This window comes from Oryx dammah, unplaced genomic scaffold (genome assembly GCF_014754425.2).
Source record: "Oryx dammah isolate SB20612 unplaced genomic scaffold, SCBI_Odam_1.1 HiC_scaffold_4, whole genome shotgun sequence".
Classification (NCBI taxonomy): Eukaryota; Metazoa; Chordata; class Mammalia; order Artiodactyla; family Bovidae; genus Oryx; species Oryx dammah.
In genome coordinates this window covers 35,386,731-35,412,555 of record NW_024070188.1, presented here as the reverse complement: position 1 = coordinate 35,412,555, position 25,825 = coordinate 35,386,731, and the positions used below count along the sequence as shown (strand labels likewise).

At 34.4% G+C, this 25,825-nt stretch overlaps 1 protein-coding gene across 1 annotated transcript in view; it reads left to right on the top strand.

The window, feature by feature from the left end:
* GRIK2 (glutamate ionotropic receptor kainate type subunit 2) overlaps positions 1-25,825 on the top strand; it is a 730,896-nt gene that overhangs the window by 605,836 nt on the left and 99,235 nt on the right. The window contains exon 13 of the mRNA XM_040239120.1: positions 2,182-2,399. Within this exon, the coding sequence (XP_040095054.1) occupies positions 2,182-2,399 (218 nt within the window). The remainder of the gene's footprint in view (positions 1-2,181; positions 2,400-25,825) is intronic.

Here is a 25,825-nt window from a genome sequence, read left to right as displayed (position 1 = left end):
CCTTAGATTTATTTACAGTTGGAAGATAATATTGGAGTTATTTTTAAAAATATAAAAGTAAATAAAAATACATCATATGAGACAGGAATCTCTTCCAAGCAGCACTGGATTATGTGATTTACCCAGGCACATTGCTAGTAACCTGCTAATAACTAACTCTGATAGCCTGGAATGAATTATTCTCATAGTAAAAATCTAACCATAATAAAGTTTTTAAAATTATTTTTCCTACCACTTTGAAAAATAGTATATTATTTTTATGTATAATTTATAAAATATTTGGATATTTTTGAATTTCAATATTGGTGAGATGAACTTGATATTTATAAAATCTAGCAATAAGAAATAAAATTACATCTAATATCTCTAAAAATGATGACAAGCAATCCAAGCAATGAAAAATTCAAATGTACATTTGCTTTGCCACATAACTACTTCACTGCTGGTGGATACATGAAAGAGGAACCCATACTATTCTGGCTGATGCCCAGCTCCCCAGGAATTAGTGGGATATAGTGCTGGACATGACGTTACCTTGAGTACATGACAGTCAGCCCCTAACCAGGCTCTGATTCACAAGCCCAAGAGGTATTCACTTTAAGGCCTTGGGTAAGATATGAACTTGTGGTAATTGGGCCTTTTTTGTCGAATGTCTCCACTGTTCTTTTCTTTCCCAGTCTTGTTTGACTTTATTGGTGTTGTTGTTCAAAAAAAGAAAAAAGGAAAAAGAAAAGAAATGGTAGACTGGGCAGCCAAAGCTGCTGATCATGGTGGGAATATTTTAGTGTTTCGGTGTCCAAGTGTGTGTCTGACAGGGCCTAGGAGCAACTACATCAGAAAGGTACTTTTCCGTTTTATTTTGTTTTGTTTTTCTTACAGAGTGGTAGGCAAGAGTCTGGAGCTGGAGTTGGCTGTCATGTCCAAGTCTGTCTGCTTTCTAAAATGTTGTTTGTTTGAAATTGGAAGGGTAAGATGAACTGCAGTATAAGATGGACTGTTTTGCTAGGACCAAGTCATGATACCACTTCTTTTCAATGTTAGCATGAATAATTTGTTGTATGTTTAATGCATATAGAGATATGTTATCTTACTGTATTCATTATTATATTTAAAAATATATAAAACATGGAGTCCATCTTTGCTTCATTCCATTTTACTCAAACCTTATTAAAATTAATTTATTTGTAGACAATGCTTTCTTGATTATAGGTTCAAAATGATGAAGGGTAAATAGTAAGATATATACATAAATTTTGTATAATTTTCTTATTAAAAAAGTTATACATGCTGATATTTATACATTTACATATGAAGGCTATAAATAACATGGTCAAACTAAAAGACTCAATTTAAAAAGTGTTAGAATTTTAATGTATAATCTAAATTAATTAAAATTAATAATAATCAAAAGCAATATGTAATGATCAGATCTCATTCTCTTATTAATACCATGAGCAGGCAACTCCAGCCACATATTGTACTATAACTATGAAATTTGTATATATGTGTAAAAATAAATTTATGCCAATTTAACTATTTATTTTTATTCTGACTTCCCTCACTGAAGCTAACTATAGTGACAGGAGACATTTGTTTACGCATAAAAAAATAGTTTACTACCTATTTTAAAATAAAAACTGGACTGAAGCCCCCAGCTCACAAAATGTGGATAACTGAAATTGTTTTCATACATTACTTCTTAAAATGGCAGTATAGACAAGATTTTTGAGCTTCATGCACATGAATAATGAAACTTCACATAAATAAAGCTTGTTAAGAAATGGACCGAAATGTACATTAAATCATTTCTTCTAAAACCTGCTTAACAAGAATATGAAAATCTATAAAGGTAGTTTATAAACAGGAGAGATATTCTCCATTCTAATGCTATTTTTATAAAGGCTATCCAGTCATTACTGTGTGATTCTTATTTTGTACTGTCTCAGGCAGAGCTCCATTCTCCTGTCACTATATGTAAGCACAGATGTCCTAAGAGACATGCTATCTGAAGTTAGCCTCCGCTCTCCCATGGGTTGTTCCTTGCTTACTAAAGTGATATGTAAATCTATGATTTAAGCTTTTATTACACAGTGATTCCATTCTTCCACTGTGACCAAAAGTACCTGACTGCTGATCAAATTCTCTGTATTCGTCTTACCTTTTCCCCCCAATCTTTGTTAGGTTCTGAGCTCATGCCCAAAGCGCTCTCCACCAGGATAGTGGGAGGCATTTGGTGGTTTTTCACACTTATCATCATTTCTTCGTATACTGCTAACTTAGCCGCCTTTCTGACAGTGGAGCGCATGGAATCCCCTATTGACTCCGCTGATGATTTAGCTAAACAAACCAAGATAGAGTATGGAGCAGTAGAGGATGGTGCAACCATGACTTTTTTCAAGGTAAGTCCTATTGGTTATCTAAAATTTATGTATTAAAATGATAGAATACGAACAAACCTTTTCTTGTTAATGAATGTAAGAGCATAGGAACATTGTTATTTGTAGAGAATAATCAATAGCATATTTCTCATGGGGTGGAGACATATTCAACTCAATATATGGTCATCAAAGCAAATCATTTTAATATTTGCAAATGGCAAGAAGTTGTTGCTTTATAAGTATTTCATCTTTGTTTGGAGGAAAATCTGTTCAGAAGTAACATTATTTTCCCCACCAAGGTTTTGTCATTGAATGTAAATAGACAAAGTAATATATCTACTGAAAATTGAACAGTGGGAGATTCAGACTCTACAAGGTGTGGATATTCCAGAAGAATAAAATGATTACATGTAAGAATGTTTTCCATATAGGCATTTCTTTCTGTTAAGATGAAACAGGTTTTACATGTTGAGAGCCTACAGAAAAACAAGGAAAATAAGCGCAAACAGTTCCTATTTGCCGGACAATCATCCATCTAATATTCTGGAAGGCGTAGAATCTCAAAATGGACTACCCTATTGGCATGCAGTGGTTTCCAGTGGGGAAGTCTGTTAAACATTTAAATGGAAATTATGGTGGCACCAAATTCCAGGCACATAGCATCTTGTCCTCCTCTTTAATATTCAGATTGTCTCCTTACTTCCACTCATCTCACTGGGTCAGAGTAGAGCCAATGAGGAGATTCCACTTTAGGGAATCAGTATTATGTCCTAATTTATTTTCCTGAGTATTTTTATATTGTTTGTAATTTAGCAAATTTTTAAGCCTTAGTATTTTCCTTCATTGTTCACACAAATGCAATTGGCAATTCAAGTGGACAGAAGTGGTAGATTGTTTTTCTCTTTAAAAAATAATTGATTCAAGATATAAAATAAATTATTTCAACAAAACTCCAGGCAGCACCTACCAAGTACCAGAAACTGTGCTACACATTGGGTATTCTAGAGCAAATAATATCTAATTCTCACTTTTAAGAAATTATAGTTTGTTGCAGACAGGATCAGTGATCATATAACAGGATTTTATATGACTTAAATTGACAAATAATTATATGATTTTCTTTGTAAAAATTCTTACCAAATTAAATAAGCTTTTTGGGGGGTTCTGGAGATCACCAAATACCTAAAGAATGAAATCGATTGAATGTTTTGGTCAAATCCACGTAATTCTTAAAATTAAATTGCTTTCAAAGAGAATATTTTTAATGGCTAGCTTAAAAATTAGATGCATATTTTACATTTAATTGGAAAACTATTATCATTTAATTAAATTTATTGAATAATGAAGTATGAGCAAGTCATTGAGATCAATATGGTGCTATTTGATTATATTAATTGCAATTGATCATTTTTCCCAGTTGAGTATTAAAAATTAATAGAGATTGTTTTTCTTATTAAAAAACCTTTTTTAATACAAAAAGAGACTAGCTGTTGAAAATTATAAATGTATATCATCAGTGTTAGTAACTTTATAGAGTGAATATGTGGTGCATTTAGATTATCACAGTATTTGAGGGACTTTTGAAGTTGAGTTTGTACAATAATGCATATAAAATACTAATGCAAGTGGTCTGATACCAGAAGTAATTACTTTAGCCTCACAAATACTTCAAATTTTGTTTTTATTTTCTAGATTACTCACATATCCTGTTTCAAAGCTCTTGTGTATTATAGCAAGATACACTCTGGAAAAATCACTGAAAATTTTCATCTTTTCCCCATCTTTGAGCTTATCTCTCCCTTTCTTTTCTTTACAATCTTTCTAGTCTTCTGCTATGCTTTTTGTTGCTGTTGTTGTTTTAGTTCAGTTGCTCTCTTGCAGTGTCATTTTACCTAACTTCACTTTTCTTTGCTGCTCACTTTTCTTCTTAGTCTTTCATCTCTAGTTTTCCTTTCTCACACATGGGAGTGCCTCTAGCACCCAGAGAAAATTGATGTGAAACAACTTTCTGTTTTTAGCAGCACAGACTTTCTTTCTATAAAATTGAAGCCTTTGGGAATGTGCAATAGTCACAATAAAAATGACACAGTGATAATCACTAAGGTGACAATTATGTTGATAGTTTTATCACATGCTGACATCTTACTGTTGAAACTTGAAAAGGCATTAAAATTTAAAAGGATACAGTATTCAGTAAATGTTGATTTTTCTTTAGTTATTTTAGTGTATCCCTAAATGATACTAATTTCAGCTACATATTTTGGCTTGTTAAACTATATGCTTATACCAGCTTTGGTATGAAATTTTGTTCATATGAAAGCTCCTTTCCTGGTGGCTCAGAGTATGCCTGCAATGCCAGAGACTCGGATTCGATCCCTGGGTTGGAAAGATCCCCTGGAAAAGGGAATGACAACCCACTCAGTATTCTTCCAGGAGAACTCCATGGACAGAAGAGCCTGGTGGGATACGGTCCGTGGTGTCCCAAAGTGTCAGACATGACTGAGAGATGAACACTTTCATTTTCTATACCAGCTATTAGTATGAATTAAAAAAAAAAATCCCTACCAATCTGGAATTGAAGCAATTGCACACTCATTTTGAAATTCTACAGTGAATCAGAGACTATTGTGTGTAGTGAATTTACATCTGATACCATTATTCTTTTCTTAATTAACAGCAATGCATACAAACACTCTAGGAAGCACCCTTAAGGCATTGACTTTCTAAAGGAATTTCCATCCTGTTTTTACTAATTGAGTAAGACCCTGCCGCTAGCTAATTGTTCTGGAACAGCTCAGTTCCAAAAATTATTTTAAAGAATGGTAAAGTTGTATTACTACAAGCAAGAGCTGGCTCAAGATATCTGGGCTTAAAGGAGGGGTGAGTGTTCAGTATTGCAGAAACAGAGTTACACAGTCATTCTACAGCACTGAACAATTCTTTTTCCAAAGAACATGCCTGACTTTGTTCATTGACCTTACATGTATACTGTTATCAAGAAGATTTCATTCATCTCCCCTATATCCATTACATGCCACACACATTCTCTCCAGGGATAAATGTAAAGCAATGACTGGGAAAATAACTCAAAATTGAGCAGACGGTGGTTCTTCATTGTAATCTCATATAAAACAATAGAAAGCTATATGACATCACCAATATGTTCATAGTCATATTTAGATAATAAAATAGCTGAGGGCCCAGGGATCTTATTGAAAAACAATAAAGTAGGAGTCAAACCATTCTTCTCAGAATCTAGGAACTTGGTGTAGCCAAACTGAAGCCTCACCAACTGAAGCCAACACAATACAGAATGTTACCAAGCAACTAGCGTATTCTTTTCTCCTTGAAGCATAAAAATTAGGAGAAAGAATACATGTAGATTATCAGCTCAAAAATAACTCAGCTATAGCCTGTAAGTAGTATGGTCTCTTTTGAGAATCCCTAGATTTTCAAACGGAGAAGGCAATGGCACCCCACTCCAGTACTCTTGCCTGGAAAATCCCATGGGGGATTTTCCATGGGCGGAGGCGCCTGGTGGGCTGCAATCCATGGGGTCGCTAAGAGTCAGACACGAGTGAGCGATTTCACTTTCACTTTTCACTTTCATGCATTGGAGAAGGAAATGGCAACCCACTCCAGTGTTCTTGCCTGGAGAATCCCAGGGACGAGGGAGCCTGGTGGGCTGCCGTCTCTGGGGTCGCACAGAGTCTGACACGACTGAAGTGACTTAGCAGCAACAGCAGATTTTCAAAGTGGATCATGTGTTTTACAAATGATGCTGAAATCACCTTGTTTCTGTGCAACTCGTGACTCAGGTTTTTCAATTTCTACAAATTTTCTCTCTGGGTTTGGTCTCCCTGAAATCTCTGGTTTTGTTACATATACTAATATAGTCTGTCTTTCCTAAAGATATCACAGGAAATGTGTGTCTTCTTTTATAGTTATTAAATAAATTCTGCCACATGTTGACAGGACATTTAAGTAGTATCAAATATCTAATGCAAATCATTTAATACTTCTGAACCTATATTCTACAATTTAGAATAGTTAAGAGGGAAGGAAACTGGAATCAGAGAAACCTGAGCTTAATTCCTAACTCCACCATCTACTATCAGTGCTACCTAGTTAGGTTTCCTTTACAGTAGCAACTCACTTTTTCTTTTTTTTTAAAGCAAATTCTGTACAGTTATCTTTTGGAACAATGAATATTCCATTCATTGATGCAACACCTGTGATAAAGGATTTTAGCTGTGTTTAGAATATGCGTTTACTTTGAAAATTTTTCTATTCTGTAGAGAGTTGAAAAGGTTTCTTCAAAATATGTAGCCCTCCGTAGTATTTTCATTTTAGTAAAGTGAAGTCACTCAGTCGTGTCCTACTCTTTGCGACCCCATAGACTGTAGCCTACCAGGCTCCTCTGTCCATGGGATTTTCCAGGCAAGAGTACTGGAGTGGGGTGCCATTGCCTTCTTCAAGGGATCTTCCCAACCCAGGGATCGAACCCAGGTCTCCCACATTGTAGGCAGATGCTTTACCATCTGAGCCACCAGGGAAGTCATCATAGTAACAAGCCTCCCTGTTACTTTATTTTCATTTTAACCTTGGGTTAAAATTTATTCAAGCATGTATGAAGGTTACAGAGTTAGGAATGCAAGCAAATGAATTAAGCCATCTGGGGAGGATAGTTTTATCTTTTGTTACTTAGTAGCAAAGAAGGTATTATTTTGTTTCATTTTTCTTTATGTATAGTTTCCCTCTTTAGAAGAATTCAAAGTACATTCTAAATGCCAACTCATTAATCTTGCCAGCAACCCCTATCAAGGTAGGAAGCAATTATCATTATGCTTATTTAACAGATGAGGAAACTGGGCCATGGAGAGGTTAAGTGACTTATTAATTATGAAACCAATAACCAAGGAACTCATAATATTGACAATAAAAGTAATAGCCAAAGACATCATGGCATAACCATCATTACTCAAAAGAGCTAAATGCATTAGTCATTTGGGCTAACCCACATGACCTCAACTGTTTGATCATATTAAGTTTCTAAAACATTTGCCTTAAACCATTGGGGCAGATACAACTATAGCATGTTCTGTATAGTCTACTACTTATTCTGAGCTTATCAGTTCAATGGTCTTCTAAAATTAAATTATGCCAGGGTTACAGTACAGGTTTTTAAGGCTGAATTGCTTGTGTGGCATGCCTGTAATGATTTTCTGAAAGCTTGACTGATTTTTGCTTCTTAAATGCCAAGAGAACATAAGTAATTTCTGACTCAAGGGATAGAATGTAAAAAGTTGACAGTTTACTGCATGCACTTAATAAATGGATTTAGAAACTTACTATTCATAGATCTTAATTTCTATAAAACATAAATTCTGTTATTTTTATTGAGAATAGTGCTGCTAATGGAATTATATTTTCTATAAAGAGATTTATACATTAGAAAAGTAAATTATTAACATGGCATCTATAGTTATTTTTCAGATCAAAAAGTGTTTTCTGAAATAAATGTTTATTTTCCCCTTAAGTTGATGGTAAAATACTTGGGAATTTCCATTTTGCATATTCAGATTCAGGAAATTGACCTAGAATAGTTTTTGAACATGGCAAAGATATTTAACATTAGTTTTGAATTTATTTTATTTATTTTTAATTTTCATATTGTCAACATGCAGCATTGTGTAAGTTTATGGTGAAAAATGTATTGATTTGAGAAACATATGTATTGCAGTATGGTTATCACTATAGCATTAGACAATGTCTCAGTGACATCATAATTATCATTTCCTTTTTGGGTTTTGAACAATCAAGATCTAGTTTCTTAGCAGCTTGTAAGTTTATAATGCAGTATTGTTGACTATAATCATATGCTTCACATTATATCTCCAGAACTTATTCTTTAATGACTTTGTATTTTTTATGGCAAATTCTTAGTTAAGCATGGTGATCACAAAAAAAGGTTCAATAATTATTTGCACATGGATAGAAATTGAGTATGATTTTCATTGTGTACTAGATTTACTATTTACTATATTCTAATGATTTCTACCATTATCCAGAAAGGATTCTTTGACAATATAATAATTGGAAAATTCATATGGTACTTTAGTAAGTACAGGGATTACTTCTTAAATATTTGCTCAATCTAAGGGTTGCCCACTTTATTTAGGTGTCACTAACCAGCATACAGCTTTGTTCACAGTTAATTTAACTTACTTGGAATCAATTTCTGCTTAGTAATGATACCCCCCTTTCTCCTCAATAAATTAGGAAAAAAGGTCTCAAATGTTATTTTTCTGTCTCACATGGGAAATATTTTCTCTATAACTAAAAAATAAAGATAAAATATTAATATGAGAATAGTTATATTGGCATCAAATTTTGTGATTAAAATTTTTGACTCATTGATAGAGTATGCCTCCCTATGTATGCATCAAAAATTCTAGACCAGCAGTCCCCAACTTTTTTTGACACCAGAGACCAGTTTCACAAAAGACAATTTTTCCATGGACTGAGGTGTCTGGATATTTTCAGGATGATTCAAGCACATTACATTTACTGTACACTTTATTTCTGTGTACTTCCCTGGTGGCTCAGAGGTTATAGCATCTGCCTCCAATGTGGGAGACCCAGGTTCAATCCCTGGGTTGGGAAGATCCCCTGGAGAAGGAAATGGCAACCCACTCCAATATTCTTGCCTGGAGAATCCCATGGACTGAGGAGCCTGGTGGGCTGCAGTCCATGGGGTCACAAAGAGTCGGACACGACTGAGTAACTTTACTTGTTTCTGTTATTATTATATCAACTCCACATCCGATGATCAGACATTAGATCCCAGAGTTTGGGGACCCTTGTTCTAGACCATAGCCAGTAAAGTTAGTCATGCTGACTACTTTATTAAAACTACTTTATTAGCACTACTTTAAATCATGGGGCTATTCTTTTTTATCTACTGAAGTCCTAGAAAATATGGCAAACTATAGGACTAAATCGCATGCATAGCATATGGAAATATGGTCTTGTCTGTGACAATCATATCACTGATGAATAATAGTCTTGGTTTTCATATCAATTTTTCTTTTACAAAGGATAGAGTCACTATTTTATCCTATTGGATATACCATCTGCTAAGTTATAAACATCTTTAAAATATCCATTCATGTACATCATTAGTCTCAACCTATCTGCACGTTAGAACATTAGAATCACTTGGGGAGCTTTCAAAGAGCACTTCTCTCCAAGCCAAGTGATTAAAACTTTCTTGAGGCAGGATCCTGAGCATCTTTTTTATAACCTCCACCGGTGATTCTAATGTGCAGAAAGAGTTAATTTGATATGTAAATAGCCCCTTGTTTATTGGTAGTAATTGTTAGTAGCTAATTGCATCCACTTCTACTTCTTTCATTTTACAGTGGGCATTTTTCTCTTCTGCAACTCAGACATTACAAAATATCAGACAAAGGCATAAAATGATAATTCTGCTGACCACATTCTTACTTCTTTTAGATTATTTACTTGAATTCTGTTTAAAGCCTTTTTCAACAGGTTTGCTGAGAATAAATAGTATAATTACATCTTTACTTTTGACACCATTCCTGGAGGCTCTTGATAGGTGTGCATAAGAACTGTCTTGTAGCAGGATGAAGAAGGTTAGAACTTTCTCCTGCTCAAAGAAATATGGTGGGATAAATCCTGATTTTTGTTTGTGTACCTAAAAAGTTGAGAAAGCGTATGTTTTATGGCAACTGAGCAGTGAATATATTCACCTTTCCTTTATAAACCTTTATTGCAGTTTCTTCTGTCAAGGTGGGGATGGAGGGGCAATTAAAGAAGAGACCTATAACAGGGCATACTAGAGTCTTGAAAGGATTGTGTTGATACATGTGACTTTTCTGTTTTCCTAACGGGGAGGAGATTAAGAAGAGAAGTACTTCATACTATGTGTGTGCCTGCTGAGTTGCCCAGTTGTGTCTGACTCTTTGTGACACTATGGACTGCAGCCCACCAGACTCCTCTGGGCATGGGATTCTCCAGGCAAGAGTACTGGAGTGGGTTGTCATTCCCTCCCCCAGGGGAACTTCCCAACCTGAACCATTTGAAATTTGGGCTCATGCAGTTTTCTTGCCTGAGCTTATTGTACAATTCTGGAATATTTGGTGAGCCACTGTCACTCCTTTCCTTGTGGACAAAAGAATGTACCTACATTAATGGATGGGAATAAATTATGACATAATTTAAATTGAAGTCTTCCTCTGCGTCACTATAATTCTTCAGTATCCCCCTACAGATCTAAACTGAAGCAAAATGTTTCTCAAACCTGACATTCTGCTTTATCTTGGGAAATGGGAAAACAAGATAGTTTAAATCTTGGCCAAAATCTATTCTTGATAACTTGCTTGCAAGTTACTACCCGAGCAATTACTCTGTGGTTATTCAGAATAAATAGAGACTTCACTTTAAATTTTTTGTTTACTTCGTGTATTCAACTTTGGGGATAGTTTAGTTTACTTTGAATTTTTTTCTATAAGCTTAGAAGAGTGAAACAAAACTTACAAGTTTTGTATGATTGAAAACCAGCATATCTGAGTAGTCAGATAGATTAGTGATTAATACTATTACTGAAATGTTCATTTCTTCATGTTGATATATTCTTCATCAGATACTTTTTTCTAGAAATTAAAAAAAAAACTCAACATAGATTTTTGTAGCCATGTTATTTCTCTGACTCTCCAAAATTATTTTTTTCTCCATTAATGATATCAAGATATTGATTGTGGGTAATAGATCATTGTTAACATTAGTTTAAATGCTAATATTTTGTTTAATATTATATGGTTGGTATTTTTGAAGTGTTTTTGTATTCTTTTCAGTGTCTAGTATGGCTTTGATATTTATTAGTCAAGTTTGAAATATTTAAACCATGTATTTATGATGCATTTAATTTACTGGCAGAATAAGGGAGTGATTTTTACCCAAAGAAGTTGTCTCCTTCCCCCATCCTCATCTAACACACAATTTATTGTATGTGAGGCCCGATCCTATGTTTATTACAGGGATTTGCATAAGGCCTACAGAAAACCAACACCATTTTACTATGTTCCCATTGCAAGAAATAAAATGGTGCCTTTGAGGAAAGCTGCTTCATCAGACACTAGTTTAGCGTGCCAAGTTACAGCTATCAATGGTGAAACAGCAGATGTGAAGGCTAGCTGGCATCAGAGCATATGAGTCAAAGACTTTCCTATGGGAAAGAAAGTGCTCCATTACACTTTATCTATACTAAGAAGAGTGGTTCTATCAAGCTGTCTGAAAATTAGAATATGATGGTTTTTATTACCCAAGCTCTGCCAGAGTGAATTCAGTAGTTAAAAAGTAAGCGACAACACCATTCTGGGAATTATAAGTGATTAGAGTTTCAATGTATTTAAACTCGGAAGGAGCAGCCACTTTTATTCTAGCTTCTGTGAAATATCAGAGACAAAAATTTAGTCTCTAATTGTTAAAATTTCAATATGTACCAATGAAGATTTGCAGCACTTGAATGAAAGAAAGAAGTCATGTGTTCCACTGCAGTGTAAAGTTTGAGAAACAATGTTTTAATTGCCTTGGAAAGCAAGTATGTGGAGCTCCTGTTATTCCAGGATAGCTGTGGTTCTCTCTCTCCTTTGCCTTCCCTTCTCTGCTCTGTGCAGGGACCACTCTTGCTGTCTATAAGGTCAGGATGGCAACTCAAACACTGCCTTGTACCTCATCAATCGTAGGAGAGAGGGCCCCCCAGGGAATGAGAAAACTTGAAAATCAGTTAATATAGTGATGTCGAGCTGACATGTCAAGTGCTAGATAATGGATAACAGTTGTCACTGTAAGAGTTTATAGCCACTGGTTGGGCAAAAATTTGAAGGAAATTCAAGAAAGACGCATTTTTGGACACACAAAAACTAGGCTGAGATAAATATAAAAAAACCCATCATGTTTTATTTCTTAAAAAATAAAGTGATGATTTCATCTACATACATAGCCATATACAAGAATGATTCGAAAGCAAATGTATGAACAAAAAATCCAGACTCTCTGTTATGTAAATGTTTTTAGGAAATTATATTTATTGGCATTGGGGCTAACAGATGTATCAATCATGGTTACTTTTTATGGGTTTTTTGGGGGGCATCCAACTTTAAAATATCATAAAAGACATATTATTCTATTCCTCTGGATCATCTGTTAATTACAGAGGGACAACACTGAAACCTCTACTAAATCCAAAATATCTCTGGCAGTTAATGTTCTTGATTTTTCATGCACTATAATGTCTCTTTGGAGAGAAGCTGTTCTTTCCTTACAAATGGAATTTACACTAATTAGAATTTTTGGTCAGCTGAATTTTCTTTTGTTCATTTGTGCCTTATTCCTTTCCCAAAGTCTGAATAACAGTAATATCACTTTGTTCTTTGATATTAAGAGCTGATTTAAGACATCACATGATTGTTGAATTAGTCCTTTCATTATATCATAAAGTAAAATGAAGTTTACTCTTACTGCTGCTGCCAATGGTTATTCCCCTTTGGAAGCAAATTGAGTCCTTCTGACACTCAGTGATCTGATACTCAATCATCATGCATATTCACAAGGAGTAAAGAAGTCATAACTCATTCCTAGTTTTTTATATCCTTCTGCTTAACCCACACATAGATTGGAAAAAAAGACAAAATAAACTTCAGAACTTGTTAATAGGCATTGATAACTGCAAGCTGAATAATAGTGTCCTAAAAATATTGTTTTAAAAATATAACTGGATTAAACATTACTGTTAAATGTCTTAGTCTTAACTCATTTTTTTTTTCTGTAATATTAATGATCCTGGCAGTGTCTACAATTGTTAAAATATCTAATGCTTACTGGTGAGCACTCTTATTGGCCTCAAATATTCAGAGAAATTCTTTAATAGTAATAAATAAAGAACATTTCAGATGAGTGAATGTATGTGTATATGTGCAAACATGCTTGAATGAATGAGTTATTTAGGAATAAAACATGCCAGCTTAATTGGAGTTAAATTATGGATGATTACATAATTTATTTTTCTTATAACCAGTTTCCATGTGAAATCTGTTTTGGTAGAAAAATGTTACAGGGTTGGCAATAAATTGTACTTTTATATTTCCTGACAGCATTTGAATAATGCTTTTGATTGTTATTAGCCTATACTAGTAGAGTATAGTGAAAAGATTTGATTATCTCTAAAAGTAGGTGTTTCATTTATTAAATATTGTAATTACAGCTAATTAGAGGCTACACCATAAATTAGTTTGCTTTGTAGGTCCCTTGACTGTTTTCAGAACACTGTGAGTTTGTGCCTCATTTTAATTTACTACAAAAACAATTAAGTACAGACCAGAGAAACAGAAAACAGCATTAATAAAGTATATAAAGAATTGTTGAGTCATTATAATGCATTTTAACATAATGATTAAGTGCATAGTCTAGATTGTGGCATGAAATCCTACATCTGTCTCCCACTTGGATTATTTAGCCAGTCTCTCCAGGTTTCTATGTTCTTAGAGGTTAAACTAGGGGTATAAATTTGGGTCTCATAGATTGTTTACATAGAGGCCTGAACATGCGACAAACTCCCATTATGTACTTATTACAATTCTTATTGTATGGAATTTAATAGTTGAATTGTTAAACTCTGTAGCAGGTGAAATGATTTCCCCAAATATAAATGCTTTAATTCCTGGAAATATACCCAATTTACCTATTGTTAATGCTAGGATCTGACACTTCATTGCATTTTTGTTTCATTAATAATTTGATCATGATTGTAGATTATTTTCAAATAATTATTTAAGGATAATCTTCTGGATTATTATTTCAGCTCTGTACTGCTGAAAAAATAAAACTAATCATGAATCTAGTTCCATCCGTAACTTACACATAGTTTTTTAATTAATGGTTTATATTAATAGTTTAAATAATGGTCTTTTTAATTAATGTGAGATTTGCTTTGACAAAAAATTATGTTCAGAATTTTTGCTTATTAGAAGAAAAACTCCCATTTTAATTGTTCTTCTCTATAAATTTTAGCCATTGTATTTTTAAGCAAATTTCTTTTTCTCTTATAAAATAATGTATATGACTCATCATAATTTTAGGAAAAGAAGGGGAAAATGTCCCAAGTCCAACTCCAAAGACAATTCTTAATATCCTGTCACAATAACATCCAGCATTTTTTCTATAGATATATTTTCATCTTCTTGGCTTTCCTCTTATTTCAATATTAAAGACTTTAGCACTAATACACAATTGGTGTATTAGTGCACTAGCTACACAATTTCTTCTATTTTTACTAAGCAAAGGTAATAGTGCTCTTTTCAGGAATACACTTTAAAGATTTAGTAGAATAAGGTTATGAGAATGTTCTTATGATATGTATAGAAATATTTTTTCTTGAGGCATAGTTTTAAAAAAATAGTCTTTTGTTAATTTCCAAACCCATCCAATTTAATCATTGCACAATTGTGAAGTATGTTCATATATAAATGCACATATACAGCAGATAAATCATTTTTAACTGAAATATTTAAGAGATTGGGATGTTCATTTTTAATGTTTATTTCATTAAAATATTAGAAATTCAATGCTTTAAGATATTTAAACTTAATAATTCCTTTTTTAACAAACTTTAAAGTAACATCAGTAGAGAGATGATATTAAAAGTTATCTGTTTAGGCTTCCTAATATAATCTTGTTTTCAGATGAAAGAGGAAAAAAGATATGTAGTAGAAATAATCGTTAACCTTCTTCAGTTAAATTATATTAATAAACATTTAGAGGAATGATCATAGAAACATTTTTCTTTGTCTATTAGCTGCAGTTTATCCAGCCTTTCCATTTCTATGAATCAGAAAGATCGCTTGTATGCCTGTGCCCCTCTCACAAAGAGTTAACATTGAATGCATTTGGGTTGGACTTCAGTTTCTCATTGATACTAGGCTTCTCAGGACATGCTAGCAGCCTGACGCCAACAAATAATTAGAACTTCACTGGGCAAATTCAGAATCCATTTTATCAAAATGGAATGAAGTGATGGCATAGTTGGCCATGACTAAGAAATGAACATGGTTAAATAAAACCATTTTTAGGCCTGCCTGGAATATTTTATAAAAGATCTCATAAACAAATTTGTTGGAGACAATTCCAATGATGATGTTGAAGGTATTGAATATCTGACATAGATCCCCTTGAAATCCAGGAAAAATACTATTTACATTTGTGAGAGAAAAAAAAAAAGAGAAGAATTAAAGAAAAAATAAATAAAACAGCAATATTCCTTCTCAAGAGTCCAGATAAACTAGCCTTAGGTAAAGGGTGATCTTCCAAAAACAAAAAGACTTGTATCTGCATTTGAAGGTGTCTGAGAACTAATATTATGCAAACCAAGTCTTCAGATCAATTTATGAAGCCTTTGTCTAAGTGAAGCAGTTGTTGAGGAAGCATCAAGTCTGCCAGGCTTCACTTTTAGTGCTGCTCTTTGGGGTCAAACCATTGCAAGTTTCTGCTTCCCTTTATTTCTACACTGATACAGTAATGTATGCCATTCTTAGTGTAAAACTTTTGTGGGTAGAAGAGCAAAATTAATTGTATATTGAAAATAAAAGTGATAGCCAAACCCTAGTTACATTTCTTTTTTTTTTTTTTTTTTTTTTTGCATTGCCAGTAGACCCAAAGTAGCTGCCTTACCATCCTTATTCTTGTTGTTCAATCACTAAGTCATTTCCAGCTCTGCAATCCGTGAACTGCAGTAAGCCAGGCTTCGCTGACTTTCACTAACTCCACCCTAACTCATTTGAAAAGACCCTAATGTTGGGAAAGATTGAGGGCAGGAGGAGAAGGGGACGACAGAGGATGAGACGGTTGGATGGCATCACCGACTCAATGGACATGTGTTTGGGTGGACTGTGGGAGCTGATGATGGACAGGGAGGTCTGGCGTGCTGAGGTTCATGGGGTCGCAAAGAGTCAGACACAACTGAGCAACTGAACTCAACTGAACTGAACCCTAACTCATCCTTGTCAGAGTTTTTTTTCTTTCCAAATCTCAGGCCTAATGCATTGCTAATGATATTTCTTGAAAATAAGGATACAATGATTTACTATTAGTAGTCATTAGAGAAACACTTGAGTATTTTGTCCTTGATCCTTTTTGAATTTAGGAAAACTTTTGACAGTATCCGTAGTTTGTTATGAAACTCTTCAAATAAGTTTTACTATCTCAGGCTAAGAAATAGGCCTGGGTTTTTTTTTATTTTGGCTTTTCATAAAATTTCAGGGCTGTTGATCACCTGAAATGTGGCTAGTGGAAGGAACTGAGAAATAAAATTTTTAATTTTATTTCATTTAACTAATTTAATTGAAACAATGAAGCTGAGGCCGTATATTTTCCCATTAAATACAACATTATATCTTATTTTAAACTTTGTATCATGAATGACGTTGTACTATGCAGCATATGATTTAGCACCTGTGTAATTTTTATTGCAAATTAACACAGGGGTGATACAGTCAGCAGCAATGGAGTGACTCAGTTCAAAATGATTTCTTGTGTGTACTGGTGTAACATTGTAATATACTTGTTTGAATAGTTTATGCAGATGGCATAAATTACACTGACTTATATAATCCATCTGGTACTTAAATTGAAGTATATACTATTATTTTAAACAAAAGATAATGAAATTATCTTTTTAGTTTAAAAAATACATATGGACAAATTTGAGGCTTCTCAGGTGGTGCAGTGGTAAAGAATCTGCCTGCCAATGCAGGAGACACAAGAGACATGGGTTCAATCTCTGGGTCAGGCGAATCCCCTGAAATAGGAAATGGCAACCTCCTGCAGTAGTCTTGGCTGGAAAATGCCATGGACAAAGAAGCCTTGTGGGCTACAGTCCATGGAGTTACAAAGAGTTGGACATAACTGAGTGACTAACACACACAAAGGGGACTTAAAAAGAGTTTCAGAATTTCAGAGGATAAGTCATGATCAGATAATATTTAAATATTTTAATGTTCATTTATGAAAGCAAAGTCTAAAAAAATCAAATGTTAGAGAAACTACTGAAGGAAGAGAAAGGGTTTCCTTATATAGCCACAAAAATGGAAAAAGAAAGACAATACTGACAATATGCTGAACAGTCACATTTAAATTTTCTTCATTGGTTCATTCATTCTTCTGTAATCAGTTTTTATACCTTTTAATTATGGAATTCTGATCTATTTTCATGAAATATGCCTGTCTGGGATAGATAGAAGAGATCTAAAAATTCTGACTCAGTTCACTTTTACAGTCTGAATATTTTGTAGTAATGACAGCCCAAAGCCTATATCCAGGAGTCTATTCATTAATGAGGTAAGAATTCAAAGTACATTGTAGAACTTATTCATGAAGTTCTGTGAAGGCCTTTTGTTAAAGATAAAATTTTCATCTCATATCTTATATTAGAGCCTTTAGATATGCATCAGAGTCTGAATAATTTGTTTTAGTAACCAATTATGTTAAAAAAATGGAGAGGTATAAAATTTCTCTATTAGGGTCCAATACATAACTATTTCATATAAATTTGATCAATATTTCTCCTGAAGGTAACAAAATGGTATAGATAATGAAGGCACTGTGAATGCTCCAGGGACTCAGATGGAACTTAAAATCACTTTAATAGTTACACTAATAAGATTGAACCAGTATAGCTTAACTAAGGATGAGTGCCTCTTTGATCTGAAACCCATTGCTGTTTAGCTCTTCCCAGTCAACTCAGTGCTTAACTAATTAAGCAATATGGAATATATGAAACAAGCCTAACTAATCATTTCCTACTTATTTTTTTAAAAAATTTGCTCTTCCCTTAGCTCTTGGTAATCACCAATCTAATTTCTATCTCTACAGATTTGCCTGTTCTGAACACTTCATATAACTTATATCAACATGCAGCCTTTTGTGACTGATTCTATCACTTAGCATAATATTTTCAAGGTTCATTCATGTTATAGCATATATCAGTTTGGAATAGTCCCCTCTTCCATTTTTTGAAGAGTGTGAGAGGGGTTAATATTTTCAGTCTTCTCTTGAGCAAGAGAAAAAGAAAGAAACAGGAACTATAAAAGCAACCAGTAAACAATTAACAAAATATCAATAAGTACATAAATATTAAATGTTACTTTAAATATCTCATGTAATAAAAGAAACCTAGAGTGACTACATTTATATCAGAAAAAAAAAATAATGCTTAGTTAACATACTCATGGGGCTTCCCGGGTGGCTCAGTGGTAAGGAAGCCACTTGCCAATGAAGGAGACATGGGTTCCATCCCTGGGTGGAGAAGATCCTCTGGAGAAGGAAACGGCAATCCACTCCAGTATTCTTACCTGGAAAATCCTATGGACAGAGGAGCCTGATGGGCTACAGTCCATGGGGTTACAAAAAAGTTGGACATGATTTAGCAACTAAACAACAATATTATTATCCTCAGTGTTAAATGTTTCATTATATTATCTTAGAAATTATTTCCATACTCAATAATACCCATTAACTAACTCAGTAATATTAATCTAAGGTTTAAGTTACCTAAATATCTTGGAAATTTTGTCAAACACACTGTAGAACACAAAATTATCCATATACAAAGTTTGAGAGAGTCATAATTCATTTTGAAAAGTATATTTTTAACAATATTAAGCATTTATATAGGAATGAATTTATTTGATCAGTAAACCATGATAGTAACTTCATAAATCTATATTACATATATTTTTCTTGAGAAATCAAACCTAAATCTTATAACAGTGAGTTATGTCCTTGTATATTATATCATATTGACAATTTATATAAAATCATATAACCATTTTTCTTTGGATAATTATTAAACCAATCTTATTTGGGTTTTTATTGAAAATGACCTTTGAATAAGCATCTTTTAGAGATTATCACAATTCATGCATTAGATATTCTGTTTATTATTTTCTAAGTATTTAAGAATATTCAGGTTTATGTAAGCACTTATTTATTTCTATAAACTCATCAGAATAGAGTTTGCTTAAGTTTAAGAGATGCTATTTTATACTGTCAATACTGGTGTGCTGTGATTCATGGGGTCACAAAGAGTCGGACACGACTGAGCAACTGAACTGAACTGAACTGTATCAATACCAACCATTTCAATACCCTCTGAAGGTAGAAGTCATGAACTTTCTTAATGGGAGACACAGCAAAAAGTAGTATTGAAATGATTGTTACTGTTTAAAAACTATTGTAGAGAATATGGTCGCCTCAATGGCATAAATAATTATTTCCAAAAATATAATGAAAGTTTTACTCTCTTTTAGAATTATTTCTTTTCTTACACCCATAAGATACATTTGGTCTTAGTGCATATATTTAATTTAATACATAGTCTTTCCAGTTGTAATTTTAATAAATGTGTCTCATGCAAGCCCAAGTGAAATGTAAATTAAAGTTATGGTAAATAGCAACATCAGCATTTGGAGAGTAAATTCTTGATGTGAGAATGAGAAGAGAGAGACTAGAGTTGTAATAGAACCTCTATGTTTATAATCTCTTCGGGCACACAAAAAAAGAGGCAAGATCGCCAGTATAAGTTTATTAAAAAGATAAAAATCTGGGCCATTCCCCCTATTTACTGAATCAGAAACTCTATCTTTGGATCTAGAAGCTTTCAGTTTTAGCAAATACTCCAGGTGATGCCTTTGAATTCTTAATTTTAAAAGCAGAACGCTTTAATAGTAGACACCTACTTTTAAATACATTTCTGCTTATAGTGGCAAATCTGATACCTAAAAGTCCAACAACTTAGGGATCTTTTGTAATGAAAGATGTATACTCAGAAAAATTCTATCTAGAAAAACATGTTTGTTGACTTTTCTTGGCAATTTAGAAACACTAGGATTTTTCAAACTCTTTGTAAAACTCAAGCTGTGTCCTAGCTTTTATTTCATTTGATCATGTTTTCCAATTGTAACATTATTTGCATTAAATAATGCTTTTAAAGAATTAAGAATGTGATAAGGCTGAAGTATATAAAATCATTCCCAAGTGGCTTTTAAATCGTCATATTACTCAAAGCAAAGTTTCAGAACACCGTTCCTTAGGACACAGTGTGAACCAAAAACATTATTATGATTAAGTGTGAGAAATGCTGTGTTGTGAGCACTTCTCAGTGCAGTGTCACAGTAAATGTTGACATATCAAAGGCTCTGAGAAGTTATTTTATTTTATTTACTTATTTATTTTTGGCTGCACTGGCTCTTCATTGCTGTGCATAGACTTACAGATTTTCTCTAGTTGTGGGGGCTGGGGGACGGCTACAGTCTAATTCAGGTGCATAGACTTTTCCTTGCAGTGGCTTCTCTTGTTGTGAAGCACTGGCTCTAAGCACATGGGCCCAGTATTTGTGATACGTGGGCTTAGTTGCTCTGTAGTATAATCTTACCAGACCAGGGATCGAACCCATGACCCCTGCATTGGCCGGCAGAGTCTTACCAGTGGACCCCCAGAAAAGTCCTCTGAGAAGTCCTAAAATGCCATAATGCAATCTGTTCCAATATTATTTAACCTAACTAAGGTATTTGGTCATTTAACATAATAAAGCTTGAAGAAATATAGCACTAAATTAAATTATGTGAATCATTAATTATTTTTTAAATTAGCCATTAAGATACCATATTTAAATTATACCAAATCAAATTCTGGAAGTTATATTTAGTTATTGATTCTGTACTATAACTGATTACTTGTGTCTAGGGAAATTTATCAAACTTGCCTTTTTGTAAAGAATTTTGCATAATTAATGCATTTTTTAAAATATATGTGATACCAAAGAGTATTACAAAGAATTAAAATAAATGAGATATGCAACATTCTTTATACTTTATTTCAATAAATGTTTTTAAGCATATACAGTATGTGATAGAAAATGTGCTAGATTCTAGGGATACTGATTAATAAAAGAGTTATATCCTGCCCTCCTGGAGATTAGTAATTTTGAAGAGAAGATAAATATTGAAGACACAGTTAGATATATCAGTTCAGTTCAGTTTCAGTCACTCAGTCATATCCGACTCTGTGACCACATCAACTGCAACATGCCAGGCTTCCCTATCCATCACCAACTCCGGAGCTTACTTAAACTCATGTCCATCAAGTCGGTGATGCAATCCAACCATCTCATCCTGTGTCATCCCCTTCTCCTCTTGCCTTCAATCTTTCCCAGCATCAGGGTCTTTTCAAATGAGTCAGTTCTTTGCATCAGGTGGCCTAAGTATTGGACTTTCAGCTTCAGCATCAGTCCTTCCAATGAACATTCAGGACTGGTTTCCTTTAGGATGGACTGGTTGGAACTCCTTGCAGTCCAAGGGCCTCTCAAGAGTTTTCTCCATCACCACTGTTCAAAAGCATTAATTCTTCAGTTCTCAGCTTTATTTAGAGTCCAACTCTCACATCTATACATGGCTACTGGAAAAGCCATAGCTTTGACTTAATGAACCTTTGTTGGCAAAGTAATGTCTCTGCTTTTTAATATGCTGTCTAGGATTTCTGCTTTATTGACCTTGTCAAAGCCTTTCATTGTGTGGATCACAATAAACTGTGGAAAATTCTGAAAGAGATGGGAATACCAGACCACCTGACCTGCCTCTTGAGAAACCTGTATGCAGGTCAGGAAGCAACAGTTAGAACTGGACATGGAACAACAGACTGGTTCCAAATAGGAAAAAGAGTACGCCAAGGCTGTATATTGTCACCCTGCTTATAACTTCTATGCAGAGTACATCATGAGAATCACTGGGCTGGAAGAAGCACAAGCCTGAATCAAGATTGTAAAGAGAAATATCAATAACCTCAGATATGCAGATGACACCACCCTTATGGCAGAAAGCGAAGAGGAGCTAAAAAGCCTCTTGATGAAAGTGAAGGTGGAGAGTGAAAAAGTTGGCTTAAAGCTCAACATTCAGAAAACGAAGATCATGGCATCCAGTCCCATCACTTCATGGGAAATAGATGGGGAAACAGTGGAAACAGAGTCAGACTTTATTTTGGGGGGCTCTAAAATCACTGCAGATGGTGACTGCAGCCATGAAATTAAAAGATGCTTACTCCTTGAAAGGAAAGTTATGACCAACCTAGATAGCATATTCAAAAGCAGAGACATTACTTTGCCAACAAAGGTCCATCTAGTCAAGGCTATGTTTTTTCCAGTGGTCATGTATGGATGTGAGAGTTGGACTGTGAAGAAAGCTGAGTGCTGAAGAATTGATACTTTTGAACTGTGGTGTTAGAGAAGACTCTTGAGAGTCCTTTGGACTGCAAGGAGATCCAACCAGTCCATTCTAAAGGAGATCCCTGGGTGTTCTTTGGAAGGAATGATGCTAAAGCTGAAACTCCAGTACTTTGGCCAGCTCATGCAAAGAATTGACTCCTTGGAAAAGACTCTGATGCTGGGAGGGATTGGCGGCAGGAGGAGAAGGGGACGACAGGATGAGATGGCTGGATGGCATCACTGACTCAATGGACGTGGGTGTGGGTGAACTTCGAGTGTTGGTGATGGACAGTGAGGCCAGGCGTGCTGCAATTCATGGGGTCGCAAAGAGTCGGACACAACTGAGTGACTGAACTGAACTGAACTGAGGTTGGTCATAGATTTTCTTCCACTGAGGAAGTGTCTTTAATTTCATGGCTACAGTCACCATCTGCAGTGATTTTGGAACCCCAAGAAAACAAAGTCTCTCATTGTTTCCCCAATCTATTTGCCATGAAGTGATGGGATCAGATGTCATAACCTTAGTTTTGTGAATGTTGAGTTTTAAGCCAACTTTTTCACTATCCTCTTTCACTTTCATCAAGAGGCTCTTTAGTTCTTTGCTTTCTGCCATAAGGATGGTATCATCTCCGTATCTGAGGTTATTGGTATTTCTCCCAGCAATCTTGATTCCAGCCTGTGTATGGAAGTTCTCAGTTCATGTACTTTTGAAGCCTGGCATGGAGAACTTTGAGCATTACTTTATATATATATATATATATATATATATATATATATATATATAGAGAGAGAGAGAGAGAGAGAGAGAGAGAGAGAGACTAATTACATATATATTGAATGCTCAATAAAATATAGCAGGTGCTATAATAGCTGTATCCATTAAAGTTCTCCAGAGAGTGAAAAAATAATTATATATAGATAATGAAGAAAATGAGTTTGTGTTTCTCTTAAAAAATAAGAGAAATAATAGTGGTCCACAAATGCTCTGTGGAATCTAAATTTGGAATGGACATTAGAAGTTAGAAGATAGGGTGAGAAAAGAAAGACTAGTAGTCAGTACTCCCCACCAAAAAAGGTGCAGTAGAATGTATTGAGCAGATAAGCAAAGTTTGTAGTTGTGCAGTAGAATAACTTACTAAAGGAATGGAGGTTGCTTGGAGGAGTGGAATAGATTTTTCAAAAGACAAGTTAGGTCTTTAACCTATTTTCTGTATAGCTATAAAGCTGCTGGTATCATTTCAAGAATTAGAATGAGGTGAAAAGACAGCTCTCAGAAAGGGAGAAAATAATAGCAAATGAAACAACTGACAAAGGATTAATTTCCGAAATATACAAGAAGCTCATACAACTCAATGCCAGAAAAACAAACAACCCAATCAAAAAGTGGGACAAAGACCTAAACAGACACTTGTCCAAAGAAGACATACAGATGGCTAACAAACACATGAAAAGATGCTCAATATCACTCATTATTAGAGAAATGCAAATCAAAACCACAATGAGATATCACCTTACACCTGTCAGAGTTGCCATTATCAAAAATTCTACAAGCAATAAATGTTGGAGAGGGTGTGGAGAAAAGGGGACCCTCTTATATAATGTATGTAAATGATTCAGGGAATGTAAATTGATTCAGCCACTATGGAAGATAATATGGAAATTCCTTAAAAAACTGGGCGTAAAACCACCATATGACCCAGCAATCCCACTCCTAGGCATATACCCTGAGAAAACCAAATTGAAAAAGACATATGTATCTCATTGTTTATTGCAGCACTATTTACAATAGCTAGAACAAGGAAGCAACCTAGATGTTCATCAACAGATGAATGGATAAAGAAGTTGTGGTACATATAGACAATGGAATATTACTTAGCCATAAAAAGGAACATATTTGAGTTAGTTCTGATCAGGTGGATGAACCTAGAACCTATTATACAGAGTGAAGTGAGTCCAAAAGAGAAAGATAAATACTGTATTCTAACACATATGTACAGAATCTAGAAGAATGGTACTGAAGAACTTATTTACAGGGCAGCAATGGAGACACAGACAAAAAGAATAAGACTTATGGAAATGGAGAGAGGGAGGAGAGGGTGAGATGTATCGAAAGAGTAACAAGAAAACTTACACTACCATATGTTAAAAGAATATCCAATGGGAATTTGCTGTATGGCTTAGGAAACAAACAGGAGCTCTGTATCAATCTAGAGGGGTGGAATGGGGAGGAAGAAGGGAGGATGGTTCAAAAGGGAGGGGATATATGTATACCTATGCCTGATTCGTGTTGAGGTTTGACAGAAAACAACAAAATTCTATAAAGCAATTATCTTTCAATAAAAAATAATAATAAAAGAATGGAGAGCACTGTGCCATAGGTGATAGTATCTTAAATGAGTGAAGGAGTTAGGAGGAATTAGGTAGAGACTGTAATAAGAGGAGAGAGGAATTTATAAAGCCTTATAGTGTGAACTGGGCTTCCTTGGTGGGTCAGATGGTACAGAATCCATCTGCAGTGTAGGAGACCTGGATTTGATCCCTGGATTGGGAAGATCCTCTAGGGAAAGGCTACCCACTCCATTATTCTGGCCTGGAGAATTCCATGGACTGTATAGTGATGGCATCACAATAGTCGGACACAACTGAGCAAATTTCACTTTCACTTTCATAGTGTGGACTAAATCGGAGAACTTTTTAGATGATGGATATATTTGAAATGGCTTAGACAGATTTATTCTTCTGAGTTAAATGCCTTTGTTGCTTGTAGAAGAAAATGATTGTAATTCTTTTCTGGATCTAAACATGTTTTTAAAAATTATGACAGTTGCATTCCTGCAGATGAAACATTTTTCTGAGTCCCAAGTATTTATATCCTCCAAGACTTAAATCCATAAGCTTAGTTACCAGTTAGCTTTCTATCTTCATGCAGAGTATGACTTAGATGTCAGCATGTTAAGGATCAAATCTGATGAGCTGAAATTCTACACATACATCACAGGTGTTTCAAGTTTAAAGGGGACGAGAATCTCTTAATTAGAGAACTGATGGTAGATGTATGTACTTGATTACCCATTTCCACTCCTAATTATGAAAAGTTTAAGAATAGTATGCC